The sequence below is a fragment of the Vulpes lagopus genome, chromosome 7 (genome assembly GCF_018345385.1).
Source record: "Vulpes lagopus strain Blue_001 chromosome 7, ASM1834538v1, whole genome shotgun sequence".
Lineage (NCBI taxonomy): Eukaryota > Metazoa > Chordata > Mammalia > Carnivora > Canidae > Vulpes > Vulpes lagopus.
Window position 1 is genome coordinate 116,877,821 of NC_054830.1, and position 15,570 is coordinate 116,893,390.

The 15,570-nt window shown below is 39.3% G+C and overlaps 1 protein-coding gene across 2 annotated transcripts in view; it reads right to left on the minus strand.

Moving 5' to 3' along the window:
* GRAMD2B (GRAM domain containing 2B) overlaps positions 1-15,238 on the minus strand; it is a 111,256-nt gene extending 96,018 nt beyond the window's left edge. The window contains exon 1 of one of the 2 annotated variants that reach the window (XM_041761367.1): positions 14,986-15,238. In XM_041761367.1, the coding sequence (XP_041617301.1) occupies positions 14,986-15,110 (125 nt within the window). In that variant the 5' untranslated portion in view covers positions 15,111-15,238. The remainder of the gene's footprint in view (positions 1-14,985) is intronic. The other variant, XM_041761371.1, reaches the window with a different exon arrangement.
* Between the last annotated feature and the right edge of the window lie 332 nt (positions 15,239-15,570).

Below are 15,570 nucleotides of genomic sequence, written 5' to 3' on the forward strand. Positions count from 1 at the left end.
ATGGGTTTTTAATTCCTTGGGCATATATTTAGGAGTAGAATTGCTGGGTCATATTATAATTCTACATTTAATCTGTTGAAGAACTGCTAAGCTGTTTTGCAAAGAAGTCCCCCCATTTTACATTTTCACCAACTTTGTAGGAAGGTTCCAATTCCTCTGCATGATTGCCAAATATGTTATTTTTTTGGTCTGTTTGAGTATAGTCATTCTAGTAAGTGTGAAGAGGTACCTCCTCCTGGTTTTACTTTTCTTTTTCCTAATGACGAATGTTGAGTACCCTATTGCATCTTATTGGCCATTTATATACCTTTGGAGAAAAAAATTATTCATGTCCTTTGCTTGTTTTTTAAAAATTAATTAATTAATTAATTAATTAATTAATTTTAGGTCGGCTCCTCCCCAAGCTTGCTGCCCAACGTGGGGCTTGAACTCATGACCATGAGATCAAGACCTGAACTGAGATCAAAAGTCAGATGCTTAACTGACTGACCCACCCAGGCGTCCCACCTTTGCTTATTTTTAAATGTGTCATCTTTTCATTATCGAGTTATATGAAATTTTTACATATTCTGGATACTAGACATTCATCAGTTACATGATTTGCAAATATTCTCGTCCATTCTGAGGATTGTCTTTCATTGTCTTAGTGGTGTCTTTTCTGTTTAACTTTGATGAGAACCAATTTACTATTATTTCTTTTGTAGCTTATGCTTTTGGTGTCACATCTAACTCTCACATCAGATATCAAGCACTGCACTTACTTTAGAAGGTCTACATCCATTAGCCTAATTCTGTTACTCCACAATGGAAGGAGATTAAGGATTACAAGAGCTGGAGCATAGTCAAGTAGGAAGAACATGGGATTTAGAGTCTTAAGATGCAACTCTTATATCTTGGGAATTAAGTACTTCATTTTTTTTAAACTTCAGTTTTTCTCACTGGGAAATGCAGTAATAATAGTTCCTATTTCATAAGGTTATTGTGAAGTTTGAATTAGCTAATTTGTGAAAAGGGCTTAGTACTGTACCTGGCACAAAGGAGGCATATAGTAAGTGTTAAGTTGTTGTCATTTTTATGACAGGATTGTGGAAGCAAGGTTGGCCCATACCAAGAATTACCTAACAGAACTATTGTCATCACTCTGCTCTTCACCATGCATTTTGAAGAGCTGCAAAAGTTGTATAAAACTACAGGTTTGCTTATGGTTATATAGCCTCTGGAACCATGGGAAATCTAATAGGCCCATAGTGTTCCCATAGTGTTTATTTCTTTTTAATTCAAGAATGAACAATGCTTTTGCTTTTTGGGATCCAAATAAGAGACCAAAAACCGGTATCAGCGTGAGTGAATGTTTCATCACAATGTGTGCTTTTTCTTACTTATCATTAATTAAGCGCTATTTATAGAATTACAAGGAAATTAACAAAACTTCCCTATTATTCAGGTATAAGAATTAAGAAAGGTGGTTTGATATTTCCATTAAATATTTACCATGCTTTATGACATTACCTCAGAACTTACATATTAATGACCTGATCATTTAGTATTTGCATGTACAGAGTAATTTAGGGCCACCATAAAACACACTCTGTTTCATTATTGGAAACCCAGAGAGTTTGTTGAAAGTTCAAAGTCAAATCAGCTTCTCAGTTAGCTACTCCTACAAGCTGACAAAGGAGGCACCTTCCAATAGAGCTGTGCCTTTTAATTCATAATTAGGTTTCCTACTGTGGACAATTCAGCAAATAATTAAAACCCTTTTGAAAAAAAAAAAAACAACACATAGTAAACCTATGCCATGAAACATTTAAATGCAGCTAAATGGTTCCCTGTTTTAGCTATTTCTAGATCAATCCAAAAAAACTCTTAGGGATTACTCCCACCCTTGCTAAAGGACAGAAGGCTATATAATACCTTTGGCGAATATCGAGATGAATCACACTGTCTTTTCCAGTGGAAATGAGGCAATTTCGTACATTATCTAAAGCACAATGTTGTCATAAGTGGAAGAATGACCAGGGAGTAAAATATAGAAATCAGCCTAAAGTGTTGTAAATAACACGTATGCAGGGCTCGCCTATGCTAGATCGATTTCCAAACACTTCATGAGTAGGGTAACTCAATCCCTATGGGAACTCAGGAGATAGGAGCTATCACTCCTCCTTTAAGAGAAGCAGAAATGAAGTACAGACTTGCCAAACCACTTCAATGAGATGGGACCCCATGTCAGCCTAGTTATTTGTTTTTTCTTTCTTTCTTTCTTTCTTTCTTTCTTTCTTTCTTTCTTTCTTTCTTTCTTTTTTTCTTTCTTTCTTTCTTTCTTTCTTTCTTTCTTTCTTTCTTTCTTTCTTTCTTCCTTCCTTTCTTTTTTTCTTTCTTTCTCTTTCTTTCTTTCTTTTTTCTTTCTTTCTTTCTTTCTTTCTTTCTTTCTTTCTTTCTTTCTTCTTTATCTCTCTATTTCATTCTTCTTTTTAAAATATTTTATTAATTATATGTTTGAGAGAGAGAAAGAGAAAGTGCACATGTGTGCAAGTCGGGGAAGGAGAGGGACAAACTGGTTCCACACAGAGGAGCCCAAAGCGGCGCTCGATCTCAGGACCTGAAATCAGGACCTGAGCTGAAACCCAGAATCAGATGCTCACCAATGGAGTGAGTTGCCAGGCGCCCCATGTTGCCGCTGTTCTTAACTACTGTTCTATGGTACTTCTCAGCTCAGAGAGGAATTATTATTGGTACAACAACTTTTGAATTTCAGGAATCTGTATTTCTTCAAACCTCCCAAAATGTGGGATATAATATAGATAAACAAAAGATTCAATAATATTTTTCTTCTCCTTTAAGAAGGAAAATAAAAATACCACCTTTATCTATGTTTTACACTAAAATTAAATTCTACATTAAATGTTATATATGATTCATGAATTATACGGTTCATGTAATGTGATCATCCTGTATAAATGGCAATATGAATGTTCCAAAAAATAACATATGCATATAGAGGTTACATTTTCTTTCCATATATTCTAGGAATCAGTCATTTTGGAAGTATGCATTCATACTGTACCTTCCAATATAGATTTGTTAAGCTTCTAGTAGGATATTATCTCATTTCCTGATATGGTGAAGCACCAATGATAATATTAGAGAATTGGTCTTGGTTGAAAAATGTGTATTTCTGTTAACAGCAGCAACTGAGGCAGATTCAGCTTTGTAGGGCTTATAGTTTATATGATATGAGACTTCTTTTAGAAAAAAAATTGATAATTAGGTGCAGATAGAAAATATTGAATTAGAAGAGGTTAATTCAAGTGATCGGCCTGAAAGTTCAGCTTCATTAGCTTTGTGGTAAATCCACCACTTCAGATAGTAACTAAAGTAAATTTTAAATTTCATAAGAATAAAGTAATCCCTGAAAAGAATTCACTTTTTTTTTCCCAGAAGAAGCTTATAATTAAAAAAAAAAATCATCTATCTATCTATCTCTCTATCTATCTATCTATCTATCTACCTATCTATCTCTCCTCATTGTATTTTTTCCCCTCCCTTTAATTTTTCCATTGTCTGGAGAAATCCTCTTAATGGTAGATTTCTCCATTTTGTGAGACGAGGAAAAGGAGTGGGTCAGTGATTTATTGCATGTCACAGAAGCCTGTCAGAGCCAGGCCTGGGCTCTTTCTGCTTAACCTTTGGGTACATGAATTTAGAGAGTTAATATTCTGAGTACAGACATGAAGAAGCTTCTTTTCATAGTGTTTTTACTCTTATTTTACTGGGGAAGAAGCAAAATTTGCATCAAAGGCATAGCCCAAACTCTCAAATTCCTGAGTAAAGAACATACTTTAACCTGATAAACCAGTCGCCCTGTTGAAAAAAATGTTTCATTTTGACATGAGGCACAATTTGACCACTTACACTTGTGTTTTTTTCTAATCATATTTTTTTCCCCAGAAAAACTGTAATTTTGAGAAAACTCCTGAACTCAATACTTTTTTGACCTTTATTACTTTATTTTCATGTTCCTTTAAGGTCATCATAATATGAACTTCAGCCATATGGGAAAAATGCAATAGCCTGACAACTGTTTGGAGTACAGTGCTGTAAGGAGGAACCACTTAAAGTTTAGATCTTAAAGTTTTCATGGTTTCTACATCTGTTCAAATATATAAACAGAAATATGTGTTGTTTTAGCTTTCTGTACTGCCCCCACCCTGTGTTTAGCTTTAAGTCATTTATAAGTTATACAAGAATATATGAGGATAAAGAAAAAAAAAAAACCTTAGAGTTGACACAGGGTTGTGCGGGTAAAGACTTCCAACTATGTTGCTATGGTAACATTTCACCTACTTTGTAACTATAATAGTTAAACATTCTCCAATGCTTGTATTCACCAGGGACAATATGTTATCCACACCTAATACTCAAAACAATCTTCAAATGTAGGTACTACTTTTCCATCCTACAAAAGAGAGAGCTGAGGTTTAGAAAGTTCAGGTGACTGGACTCAGGTGACACAGCACATGCCAGCACTGTGATCACATACAGGCCCGTGCAACTCTAAGCCTTCTGTCCTTTCAGCATACACTACTTTCAGATTAGAAATAGGTGTCAGCTTTGGTGTCACCCCACAGCTCTTGTGGTTACCAGCCTCTAAGATGGCTCCAAATAATCCCTCCCCCTCTCTTGGTATTCTCACCCTTGTAGGGTCCCCTTCTATACTGAACACACAGGGCTGACCTGTTTAACCCTAAGATCTTGCAAAAATGGTGGTGTATTTTCTGAAATAGGTCATAAAGGACATTGTGTCTTTCAAGATCCTGGCTCATGAATCACTCCCTCTGGAAGAAGCCAGCTGCCACATTGTAAACAGCCTCCATCCAAGTGGAGAAGAACTGAAGCCTCCGGCAGACACTAGCGCTAACCCACCATGTGTATGAGTGAGTCACTTAGAAATAAATGCACCTCCTTCCCCACCCCCTGCCCCAGTCAAGCCTTTGGGTATTTGCAGACTTGGTTGAAAGCTGGCTGCAACCTCACAGGAGTCCCTGAGCTAGAACCACAAAGTTCTTTACTTCCAGATCAAAACCCACAGATAGCTGTGTGAGGTAGTGAATGCGCATGGTTTTAAGAGGTGAAATTTTGGTGCAACGTGCTGTGAAGCATTTGGTGACTTATACAGCTTTTGTCGGCCTTTCTTCCTCATTTTGGAGTGAGCCTTCTTGTTGATTTCATGTTCATGTAAATGACTGATTTAGAATTGGATTTGCCTCTGGATGGTGGGTAGTGTGGAATCACGCAAGTTTCAGTGGGCAGAGCTGGGGTGGTGAGGGTGATGCACAGCCACAAAGGAGAAATGAATACTTTTTGCTCTCCAAAGGTGGCATGTTGAGAGTAACTACTAACTCAGAGTTTGCATCAACTGGATCCTATTTCTGACAGGAAGAGAAATCAGGATGATGTTATTTCTGGATGGTGTTTTATTTCATTCACAACTTGGGACAAAATTAAGCTTCTGATTCTTTTTACTCTTTGAGGAAAGTGTATCTGCCTCTGCCTCATTTCCTTGTTCTTCCTCCCCCTCTGTGTCCTCCAGGGTTCTTTTGCCAGTTTGGAATGTGTTCTTCCCTTCCACAGAGAAGAGCAAAATGCTATTTCTTCAACATTGGGTTCTAGCTCCTTCTCTCTTTGTTGCCCTTTTGCCTCACACTCAGCTCTTCTCTTTCATTCCTTTTTAAAAGTATTATTTTTATTGAGATGTAAGTGACATATGATGTTGTGTAAGTCGAAAGTGTGCAACCTGTTGGTCCAAGACATTTACATATTGCAATATGATTATGGCAATAGAGGCAGTAGAGTTAGCTAACACTTTTATCAGGTCACATAATTACCATTTCTTTTTTTGTGCTGTGAACTGCCTTTCCTCTGGCGTTGCTTTACCACTTGGAGGCTGGGCTGACTCCCTTTGCTCCACTTACCTGTGCCCAGTCCTCCCCTACGCAAGACGCTCAAAATCCTGTTGATGTGTGTCTTCCTCTGATTTGAGCAACATAAGAAATGGGCCACCCTTATTTTATTCACCACCGGATTTCTAGTGCTGTACTGCCTGAGAAATACTTGTTGATTTAGTGCTGTTGGCAGGAGATGTTATTCTAGGCAAAGAGAGAGAGCAAGGGAAGAGGCATGCTGGTATGAAAGTGTGTAGTGTGTGTGAGGGATTATTCATTAAATTAAAAACCAATGCTTTATTACATCCCTTTTTTTTCTTTTATATCTAGTTTAATTCAATTTCACAGTAACTGAGTTTATTTTTAAACTGAATTCAATGTGGAAATAAATTAAAATTAAGTTTGCACTTCAATTTATGGAAACAGAAACCTCAGCCTCTACAGCTCCCTATAACTTCCCCACTCTCTTTTCCCAATTGCAAGGATAAAACATTTGGGACCAGAGTGAGGCAAATACTGGTTCAGGTCTAATAATAAATCAATGTGGAACAGTGAAAGGGTCCAGGACCGTGAGTCAGAAGGCGTGATATATCATTTGGCTTTGCCTCTGGCTGTTCTCCTGTATTGAGCCCGTTCCTCCTTTGTGTGCCTGGATCCTCTGCTGAGCTTCAGCCTTCTTGAGACCACTTCAGCAGCACCCCAGCAAAGATCAGCTTTGACTCTCAACTCAGAGGAGCTCTGTCACCTACCATCATCTGACATTTATTGTTGTCTATTTTGTGTCAAGAACCATGCTGACTGGTTGGTGAGAAATAAGGCAGCAGGGGTACCTTGGTGGCTCAGTCAGTTAAGCACCTGCCTTTGCCTTCAGCTTAGGTCATGAGTCCAGGATTCTGGGATAGAGTCCCCCATCAGGCTTCCGGCTCAGCCACAAGTCTTCTCCCTCTACGTCTCCCCCACTGCTTGTGATTTCTCTCTCTCTCTGATGCTGTCTCTCAAATAAATAAATGCAATCTAAAAAAAAAAAAAAAAGAAAAGAAAAGAAAAGAAAAGAAAAGAAAAAAAGAAGAAGAAGAAACAGGCAGCAAAGTGAAGAAAGACAAACCCAACAAGAGTAATGCAGTATGTGATAAATGCTGTCATGCAAGTAAACAAGATACAATGTAGCACAGAAGAGGGTGTCAAGGGAGGCTTTCTGCAGGCAGGGATATCTGGTCCAGTTTTGAAGGACAACATAGAATTTCCTCCGCTGGAGTGTTGGGGGCAGATCAGAAGGTGCAAAGGCAGGTCCAGCGTGTGTGAGCCTCCTGCAGTAAGACATAGGATCAGGGAAGCCAGCCAGGCCACAGCCAGCATTTCCCAGTGTCCAAAGGACAAGTCTGGAGGCTCATACCAGTCAGACACTGGTATGACTTCACTGCTCCTGCTTCTGGGTTGATTTTCCTTTCACAGGTGTGTGTTTGGAGTGAGACGTATTCATGGCACATTGTTCTGCTCCGTTGGGTTTATTGAAGTAATAAAATAGTTTTTTTGTTTGTTTCCAGGAGAGTCCTGACAGCTATTAGTTTTTCACATTAGGGAAGGTTGATTTTGTGGCACTAAACATTTGACACGTGCACTTATTTCTAGATGTAAGTTTTGCAACATGGGGATTAGCTGTAAACATGCTGAGGGAAATTCTAGATTGGACAGTTAGGCTGATAATTTAATTTTCATAGTACATGCACATTGCTTGCCTTGTGCCTGGGGCTGTGTCTGTCATCAACAGAAATTGGAGCCTCTGGAAACAAGAGCTGGGTTTTCAGCCATTTATTTACTTTGCAAGGCTCTCTTTTCATGATAGTTTCTTCTCTACACCAGATGCTGGAGGTAGAAACGGAAAGATGTATTATTGCTGGCCTCTAAGAGTTCTAGGCAGTGAGTAAGTATACCATGATTTCTCTGTGGTTCATCCCTATTGCCTTATAATAACCTCGTTAGAACATTTGCTGTGGGCCTGGCACTTTATGTATTAGTCTTGTTGAATATTATCTGCAGTTCTGTCATTGTCCCCATTTTACCATTAAGGAAGGTGAAGCACAGGGAGTTTATACCACTAGTAAATGTTGAAATTCCCCACACAGTCTTCCCTATAGAATACTCCTATACAAAGATTATAGAAAGCATTCCATAACTGCTTGTTAAATGAAGTGGGTAATTCCCTTTCACCACTCCTGGAAAGTACCCCAGGACAAATACCCTTGTCTTTTTACAAACAAATTTAACTGAAGCCTGAATCACATAATTGGTCAGCATAGAATCAAGATCCCAGATAGGTCTCCTTAACTTTGTTCTTTCAAAGTTACTTTCAAGTTTCTTTCAAAGTTAAGTTTTTTCAAAGCCTACTTCTGAAACCAGTGTCCCCTCTGGGGTTGGAAAAGTTACCCTGAGTGGGCTGAAGAAACTGAATGAAATGACCCTTGTGGACGGATTTGATATTTTGGAAATAGCCCAAATAATTTAAAGCCATGCCAGAGGAATAAATTGGTCAATGAATTTGGGTAATGCCATTGTGGCCACCTATCTGGCTGTGTCTTCATTACCTGAACTAATTTCATTGGCTTAATTTTGCTGTACAAGCACAATAGAAAACTTTATTTCCTTTTTCTGTTCCTTCCTTCATTATCTAAGCAATGTAGAGAATAACTACCATTATCCATCTACCAGAGCAAAAAGCCACTAAGGTTTGTAAGGTCACATCTGTAAAAATTTCCCATGAGTAAGTCACTGTGCAAATAGTTTTTTTTAGTGCTGTTGGCTATAAAGAAGCACTCATTCATCACTCCTGTACTTCTTGGCAGTGCTAGCCAATTTGCCCTCTTGGAAACTCCATATAGTTACCCATGGAGGCAACTTCTAGAATCTGCAACTGAGGTACACTTGCCTGACTTTTTGTTAGACACGATACTTACAATTTTTAGCTGATATTCACTGATCTCTTCACATGGCAATAATTTTATAATATTTTCAATAAAGACATAACTTAGTCTTTTCTCTAGAAAAAACATAATTTTTATTCATGGCTAGACATTTTCTTTTGGATTCTAACCCACTCTTAATAATGTCATGTTAAGATGTGATCTATTATGGGACACAAAGGCAATGGCTCTTTCTAGTATTACCTTGGGCTTGTGTCCCATAAACACAGAAATTCTGATAAATTGTGCAATTACCACCAAAAAAGAAAAAAAAGTTTGGTGTACTTATAATGATATCAGCTGCATTATTGAGTTTATAGTCCTAACAGGAGAGAGCTTCTGTTTGGCATTGGCATTAAATAAGAACAGAGTCCACCACTTACAACTTATACATCTGATGACTGGAAGAGTTTACCAGACACTAGCTTCCAATCCTGTACATTTCCAGTCTTGTTTTTCTTTCACTGTCTACATACTGATAAATGGTTCCTGGAAGTCATATTCATGTCATGATATCACCTCTGCCCTTGGTGGTGGGGATATTCCAGGAAGCCAGGTTGGCTAGTTACAACTTATGCACATGTAGCAAATCACATAATAAATGCCACGAATCCCAAACAACCTCCCCTTAGCCCATAACATCAGAAAAGCCCTTGCCAATCAGAGTGGAGGGCAAATGTGACAGAAAATTGGAGTGAGGAGAGAACAGTCATAATTGTAGTTAAAATATTATCTGAAAGGTTTGCAGAAATATATGACTCTGTGAAGAGCTTGCTACAGACACTCCCAGGGCCTTGGAAAGGGCCCATATAAGGGAGGGTAGAAGCTTAAGCTTCGTTGACTTTGTAATAAATACACCCCTTCTGACAATCCATTCTGATAAGTGGTTAATATAGGATATGATGCCAACAAATAAAAAGGGCAGCTACTTCTGAGGAGTGGAAGTAGAAAGTCTCCCCAAATATTTGAATAGACCTTTCTGGAGGTACATAATGAAAGATGAATAGAAATTTTTGAGGCAGTTGGCGGTGGTGGGGCGGGGCGGGGGGTTTCAGCATGTTCAAAAGTGTGGTGCGAGGATAGCACATGTGCACTGAGAGAATATAGAGTGCTTGGTATAAGTAGACTGTGGGGAAGTGTCTGGAGATGTTTGGGAAGGAGACTGCAGGTCTGTTCTCTCCTGGCCAGGTTAGCTACTGGGGAGTTCTGTTCTCTGGGAAAATTCTAACCATCCTATAAGAGATGCCTATTCCTGCATACTTTACCTGCTCATTCTCACTTCCACGGCTGCATTTCACTACATCCTGGCATACTTCACCATCTCTTTGCTTTCTGACAAATGGCCCTTCACTCTCCTCTGAGGTTCAGCAGAGTTCCCAGGTCCTGCTGGTAAACCTTACCCACTATAAATAGAGGTAAGCCATTCACTGAGATACTCCACCCTTAGAATACTACAGCTACTACTACTATATCCTCTTAACACAGTCTCACTTTCTTTGACTATTACCTCTTCATCCCTTCTCCTGAAGAAGTAAACCTACTTCCCAGAACGCTGCTCCCTCCAGGTTCTAAATATAACCTTTATCTCTACAGCTCCAGAGAACAGGAGCTGGAACCATGGGCTCATCTAGTGAAAATGGGTCATAATACGACATCTACAGTGTTCCTCTTCTTCAGGTACCAAAAAGTGCTCCTGTTGTTTCCCTACAAGCAGGAGAAGTGGGTGTGGCTAAGAAAAATCATGGCTATTGGGAGGGGAGAGGAGAACCAACATTTCCTCTACCATTCACTGGTGGCAGCTGGAACAGTAGATGAACAGAAACAGAATCATTGGGGACACCGGGCGGAGGCATAATGCATGTGACTGCAGCACTTCCTTGGGCCTGCAGTGGTCATTGTTGACTGTAACCTGGGGCGACCTCCCAACAAGAGCACTGAGGGAGTCTGAGCAGGCCTGGGCTGGTCCCACCCTGGTCCCACATTCCAGCTTAGTCTGCCTCATCTTTCTGGATTTTTTTTTTTTTTTGATCTGTTTCCACAGGCAAGGTCAACAAAAGCAAAAATAAACAAATGGAACTGTATCAAACTAAAAAGCTTTTACACAGCAAAGGAAACCACCAACAAAATGCAAAGGCAACCTACTGAGTAGGAGAAGATATTCACAAGTGATATATCTGATAAGAGGTTAACATCCAACATATATAAAGAACTCCAGGGCAGCCTGGGTGGCTCAGCAGTTTAGCACTGCCTTCAGCCCAGAGTGTGATCCTGGAGACCCTGGATTGAGTCCCATGTCAGGCTCCCTGCTTGGAGCCTGCTTCTCCCTCTGCCTGTGTCTCTGCCCCTCTCTCTCTCTCTGTCTGTGTCTCTCATAAATCAATCAAGCAATCAATCTTAGAAAAAAAAAAAGAACTCCAACTCAATAGCACAAAAAACACACAACCCCACTATCTAAAAATAAGAAAAAAATTAGTAACTCATCTTCCCCCTGCCTCCTGCCCAAAAGGGTCAGAAATCCATAAGAAGGTATATTATAGAAAAGGAAATTAAAATTAGCAACAAACATGTTGAAAAGATGCTCCTTTTGTATTAATAAGGGAAACGAACATTAAAACCCCATCGAGATGCCATTTCACAGCTTTTGGATTAGAAAAAAATGAAAAAGTCAGAAAATGCCAATGTTGTGTAGGCAGCAGAATAGTTGTGGGTAGGAGCATACATGACACAATACTTTGAAACAGAAGTTGACATCATGAGCAGTGTGAGTCATGCCTGTCATCTGTGACCAGTATTATCTCTGCTGGGTATTACAGACACATGGGGAGACATGGGCAGGATGCAATATTGCTTGAGCAAAAACCTGGAAATCACCCAAAGAAGGGCCAGAATGCACTCCTAAAGGGAACAACATATTGTAATACTTCTCTATTCTAAACCACCAACTGGTTTCCCACTGCAGTTAAAATAGAACTCTGAACTCCTTCTGCAGATGCCATCAGATGCCACTGTCCCCGGGTTCATCAAGATGTAAGATCCTCCCTACGTCAGGGCAACATGTCCTTTCCATGGTCAGTCCGCGGTTGGCTCTTTTCTCATTCTCTCAAACAGCTGAATTATCACTTCCTTAAAGAGTCCTTGACTTGTCATCCCATCTAAGTTAGCTTGCCCTATCTTGTTCTCTTTCTCAGCCCCGTAATTGTTTCCTCTGATAACATATGTTAATATAAGAATTATTATTTTTTTTAAAGATTGTATTTATTTATTCCTGAGAGACAAAGAGAGGCAGAGACATAGGTAGAGGGAGAAGCGGGCTCCCCACAGGGAGTGGATGCGGAACTTGATCCCAGGACCCCAGGATTATGACTGGGGCCAAAGGTAGACACTCAACCACTGAGCCACCCAGGTGCTGCTAATATAAGAATCATGTGTATAGGTGTATGCATTCATGCATTCATAATTTTTTAGCCTGTCTTTGACATTAAACTCATAACCTCTGTGAAGGCAGAGATTAGGTCTATCTTGCTTATGATCATATCCATGTGTGTTCTGCGTAGCCTGGCATGATAGTCGCTCAATAAATCTTTGTTGAATGATTAAATAGGAGCACTGCATAAATTGTATCTGTGCCTGTATGAAGTAGTTTGTTGATATCAGAGTACATTTTATTACTCTGGTTCTGGAAATGATAACGGGATACCACATAAGTCATAAATTCTTAGTATTTATTAGAAGGTAAGGGGAAGTGTTTACCTGGTCTTATTTTTTACTGCAGGTAATTAACCAACATGTGCTTAAATGCTTCCACAAATTATTTTGAATGATTTTATGTACAATACACTGAGTAAATTTTTCAACCAAACCTAAAAAGTCTTTCAATGCCCAAACTATTTGGAGATACATATAATGTTTTGAGATGGGTTCTTTTTTTTTTTTTTTAAAGATTTTATTTATTTATTCATGATAGTCACACACAAAGAGAGAGATAGAGAAAGAGAGAGAGGCAGAGACACAGGCAGAGGGAGAAGCAGGCTCCATATAGGGAGCCTGAAGTGGGATTCGATCCCGGGTCTCCAGGATAGCACCCTGGGCCAAAGGCAGGCACCAAACCTCTGCGCCACCCAGGGATCCCTTGAGATGGGTTCTAATACACATTAAAAAAAAAAAAAAAACACTTAGTATATAGATACTAATATAAACATTTGAATTTGAATATTCAAATATGCAGGTGAGATAGGCCTGGGCTATATTTGAAAGAGGCATGAGTTTAGGTTGAGGCAGGTTTTTATTTTATTTTTATTCTATTCATTTAAATTTATTTGAATAATATGTTTATTTAAATTATACTTTCTGTATATTATATATTTTAAATATTTGTTTCTGCATTTTAATTTTATTTTTCCTGATTTGATCTTGAGCTCCTAGAAGAGTTGGCATTATCTACAGAAGAGGTGGATGAAGGAGACAAAATAATTTGAAAAACATTAGAAATTCAGCAAAATATGGAAATTACATTTTCAGGTTTTATATCGTCAGTTATAGGAGTTGTGCTTTTGCTCAGACAATTCAAGTGAGATAGATTCATCTTAACGATGGATGGAAAAACTAAGCTAACCTAAAAGCAGAGGAATCGTGCAACATTTTGCATAAGTTCAGGTTCTTTATCCCCAGAACTTCTTTTAAAAAATTATTTCACTTGTTTTGGGGCACCTGGGTGGCTCAGTCAGTTAAGCTTCTGCTTTGGGCTCAGACCATGATCCCAGGGTCCTGGGATTGAGCCCTGATTTTGGCTCCCTGCTCAGTGAGGGGTTTGCTTCTCCTTCTCCTGCTCTCCCTGCTGGTGCTCTCTCTCTCTCTCAAATAAATAAATAAAGTCTAAAAAAAATAAAATTATTACATTTGTTTTTGTAACCTGACATTTTGATATGCAAATGCTGTTGAATGAAGTAGGATTTCTTGGTTTCCATTTGATTTTTAAAAGCTGTAATTTTGGTCAGGACCTTTTTGTATAAATGATTTACAGTGATGAGAAAACAAAACAAATGATCAACTTTCTAGCTATGGTGTTGTGTAAAAGTAAACTTCCAGTGTGGAGGTCATTCCTCTGTACTCACTTGGGAGGTTTACATGGAAGTAACTTTAAAGTTTACATCAAAATTGGGTGAAAAACTTTCTGGATTTCCGATTTGATTTCTACATTTTGTAAGTTCCTAGAGAATTATTATGAGGCCAAAATGCATAAAGAAGCAATAACATTAATTCTCATTCAAAACATGTAATTCTCAGAATGATGTTTATATAGATATTAATATTTACAGCTAAAAAGAGTGTGTTCTCAATCAAGCCAAAGCTGCTCTAAATCACTGTATAGTAAATAGTTGAACCTACAGCACAGCTAATACTAGTTTGATAATTAATTTAGAAAGCCCCCACATTTACTTTTTTGATAATGACACAGGTAATTCTGACACTGAAGTAAGGTTTTTGGCTCAATTAATTGACTTCCTTTCCTATGAATCTGCAAGTGATCAAGAATCAAAGAACAGCATAGCCGACCAGTCATCGGGTACTAAAAAAAGTCCTAGGAAGCCTGGGTGGCTCAGTTAAGTCTGCCTTCGGCTCAGGTCATGGTCCTGAGGTCCTGAGATTGAGCCCCACATCTGGCGCTCTGCTCAATGGGGAGCCTGCTGCTCCCTCTCCCTCTGCCTGCCGCTCCCCGTGCTTGTGCTCTCTCTCTCTCTCTGTCGAATAAAGAAATAAAATCTTCAAAAAGAGTCCTAAAAAAGGCAACAATTATTTGCCCAATTATTTGCCTTAATAGGGCAACAATTATTTGCCCTATTATATATATATTATTATATTATTAATCACACATATATATATGTTATGATTAATAGGTAATCATTCTATTTGCTCAGCAAGTCACATTCCTTGCTATGGCCCCTCTTCTAATCCACTGGCCCAAATGCCTGGGCTGCACCATCTCCTTCCCCTTAGCAGATTGCGACCCCCATGCATGAGGACGGAGCTCCCCAGGGGACGCCTGTCACGTCCTGAGGCCACCAGGGCAACCCACGGGAGGTACCCACCTGAGAAACACAGAGCCGGGGCTGTCTGTGGAGCTGTGCGGGGCCTCGGGGCCTGTCTTTCTCGGGCTGCCGGGAGTCTCAAACCGGAATACCGTGTCACTGGAAGACAGGCTTTTCTTCACCATGGTGTACTCGTCAGTCCCCAAGTCAGGACATAAGCTCAGAGGCTCATTTCCGAATCCCCTCAATCCTATGAAAAACTCTGCGTTTTAGCTTTGCCCAATTCTCACACTGGAGGAAACTCTCTTCACATGACTCCTAATCTAGCTGAGGCTGTTTTTTTTTTTTTTTTTTTGAAGTCAGTTAATGAGTAACATGTATGTATGACACAGAGTGGTTTTCAACCCACCCACATATCTTCTAAAGGAAAATTAAATGTGTTTGGGAAATTCACCTTTCAATTTACTAATAGGAACGCCACCCAACTGTGTGGATTTAGGCAGAAAAGTCTAGGGAAAGGTAAAGACATGAAAGAGGGAGGTGCAGAAACTGGCAGCATCTAAACATTAAAAGGGGGGATGCTTCCCTGGATCCTCTGGGCCTGAGCAACAGGGTGGAAAATGTGAATGCGCATTATAAGGCCTT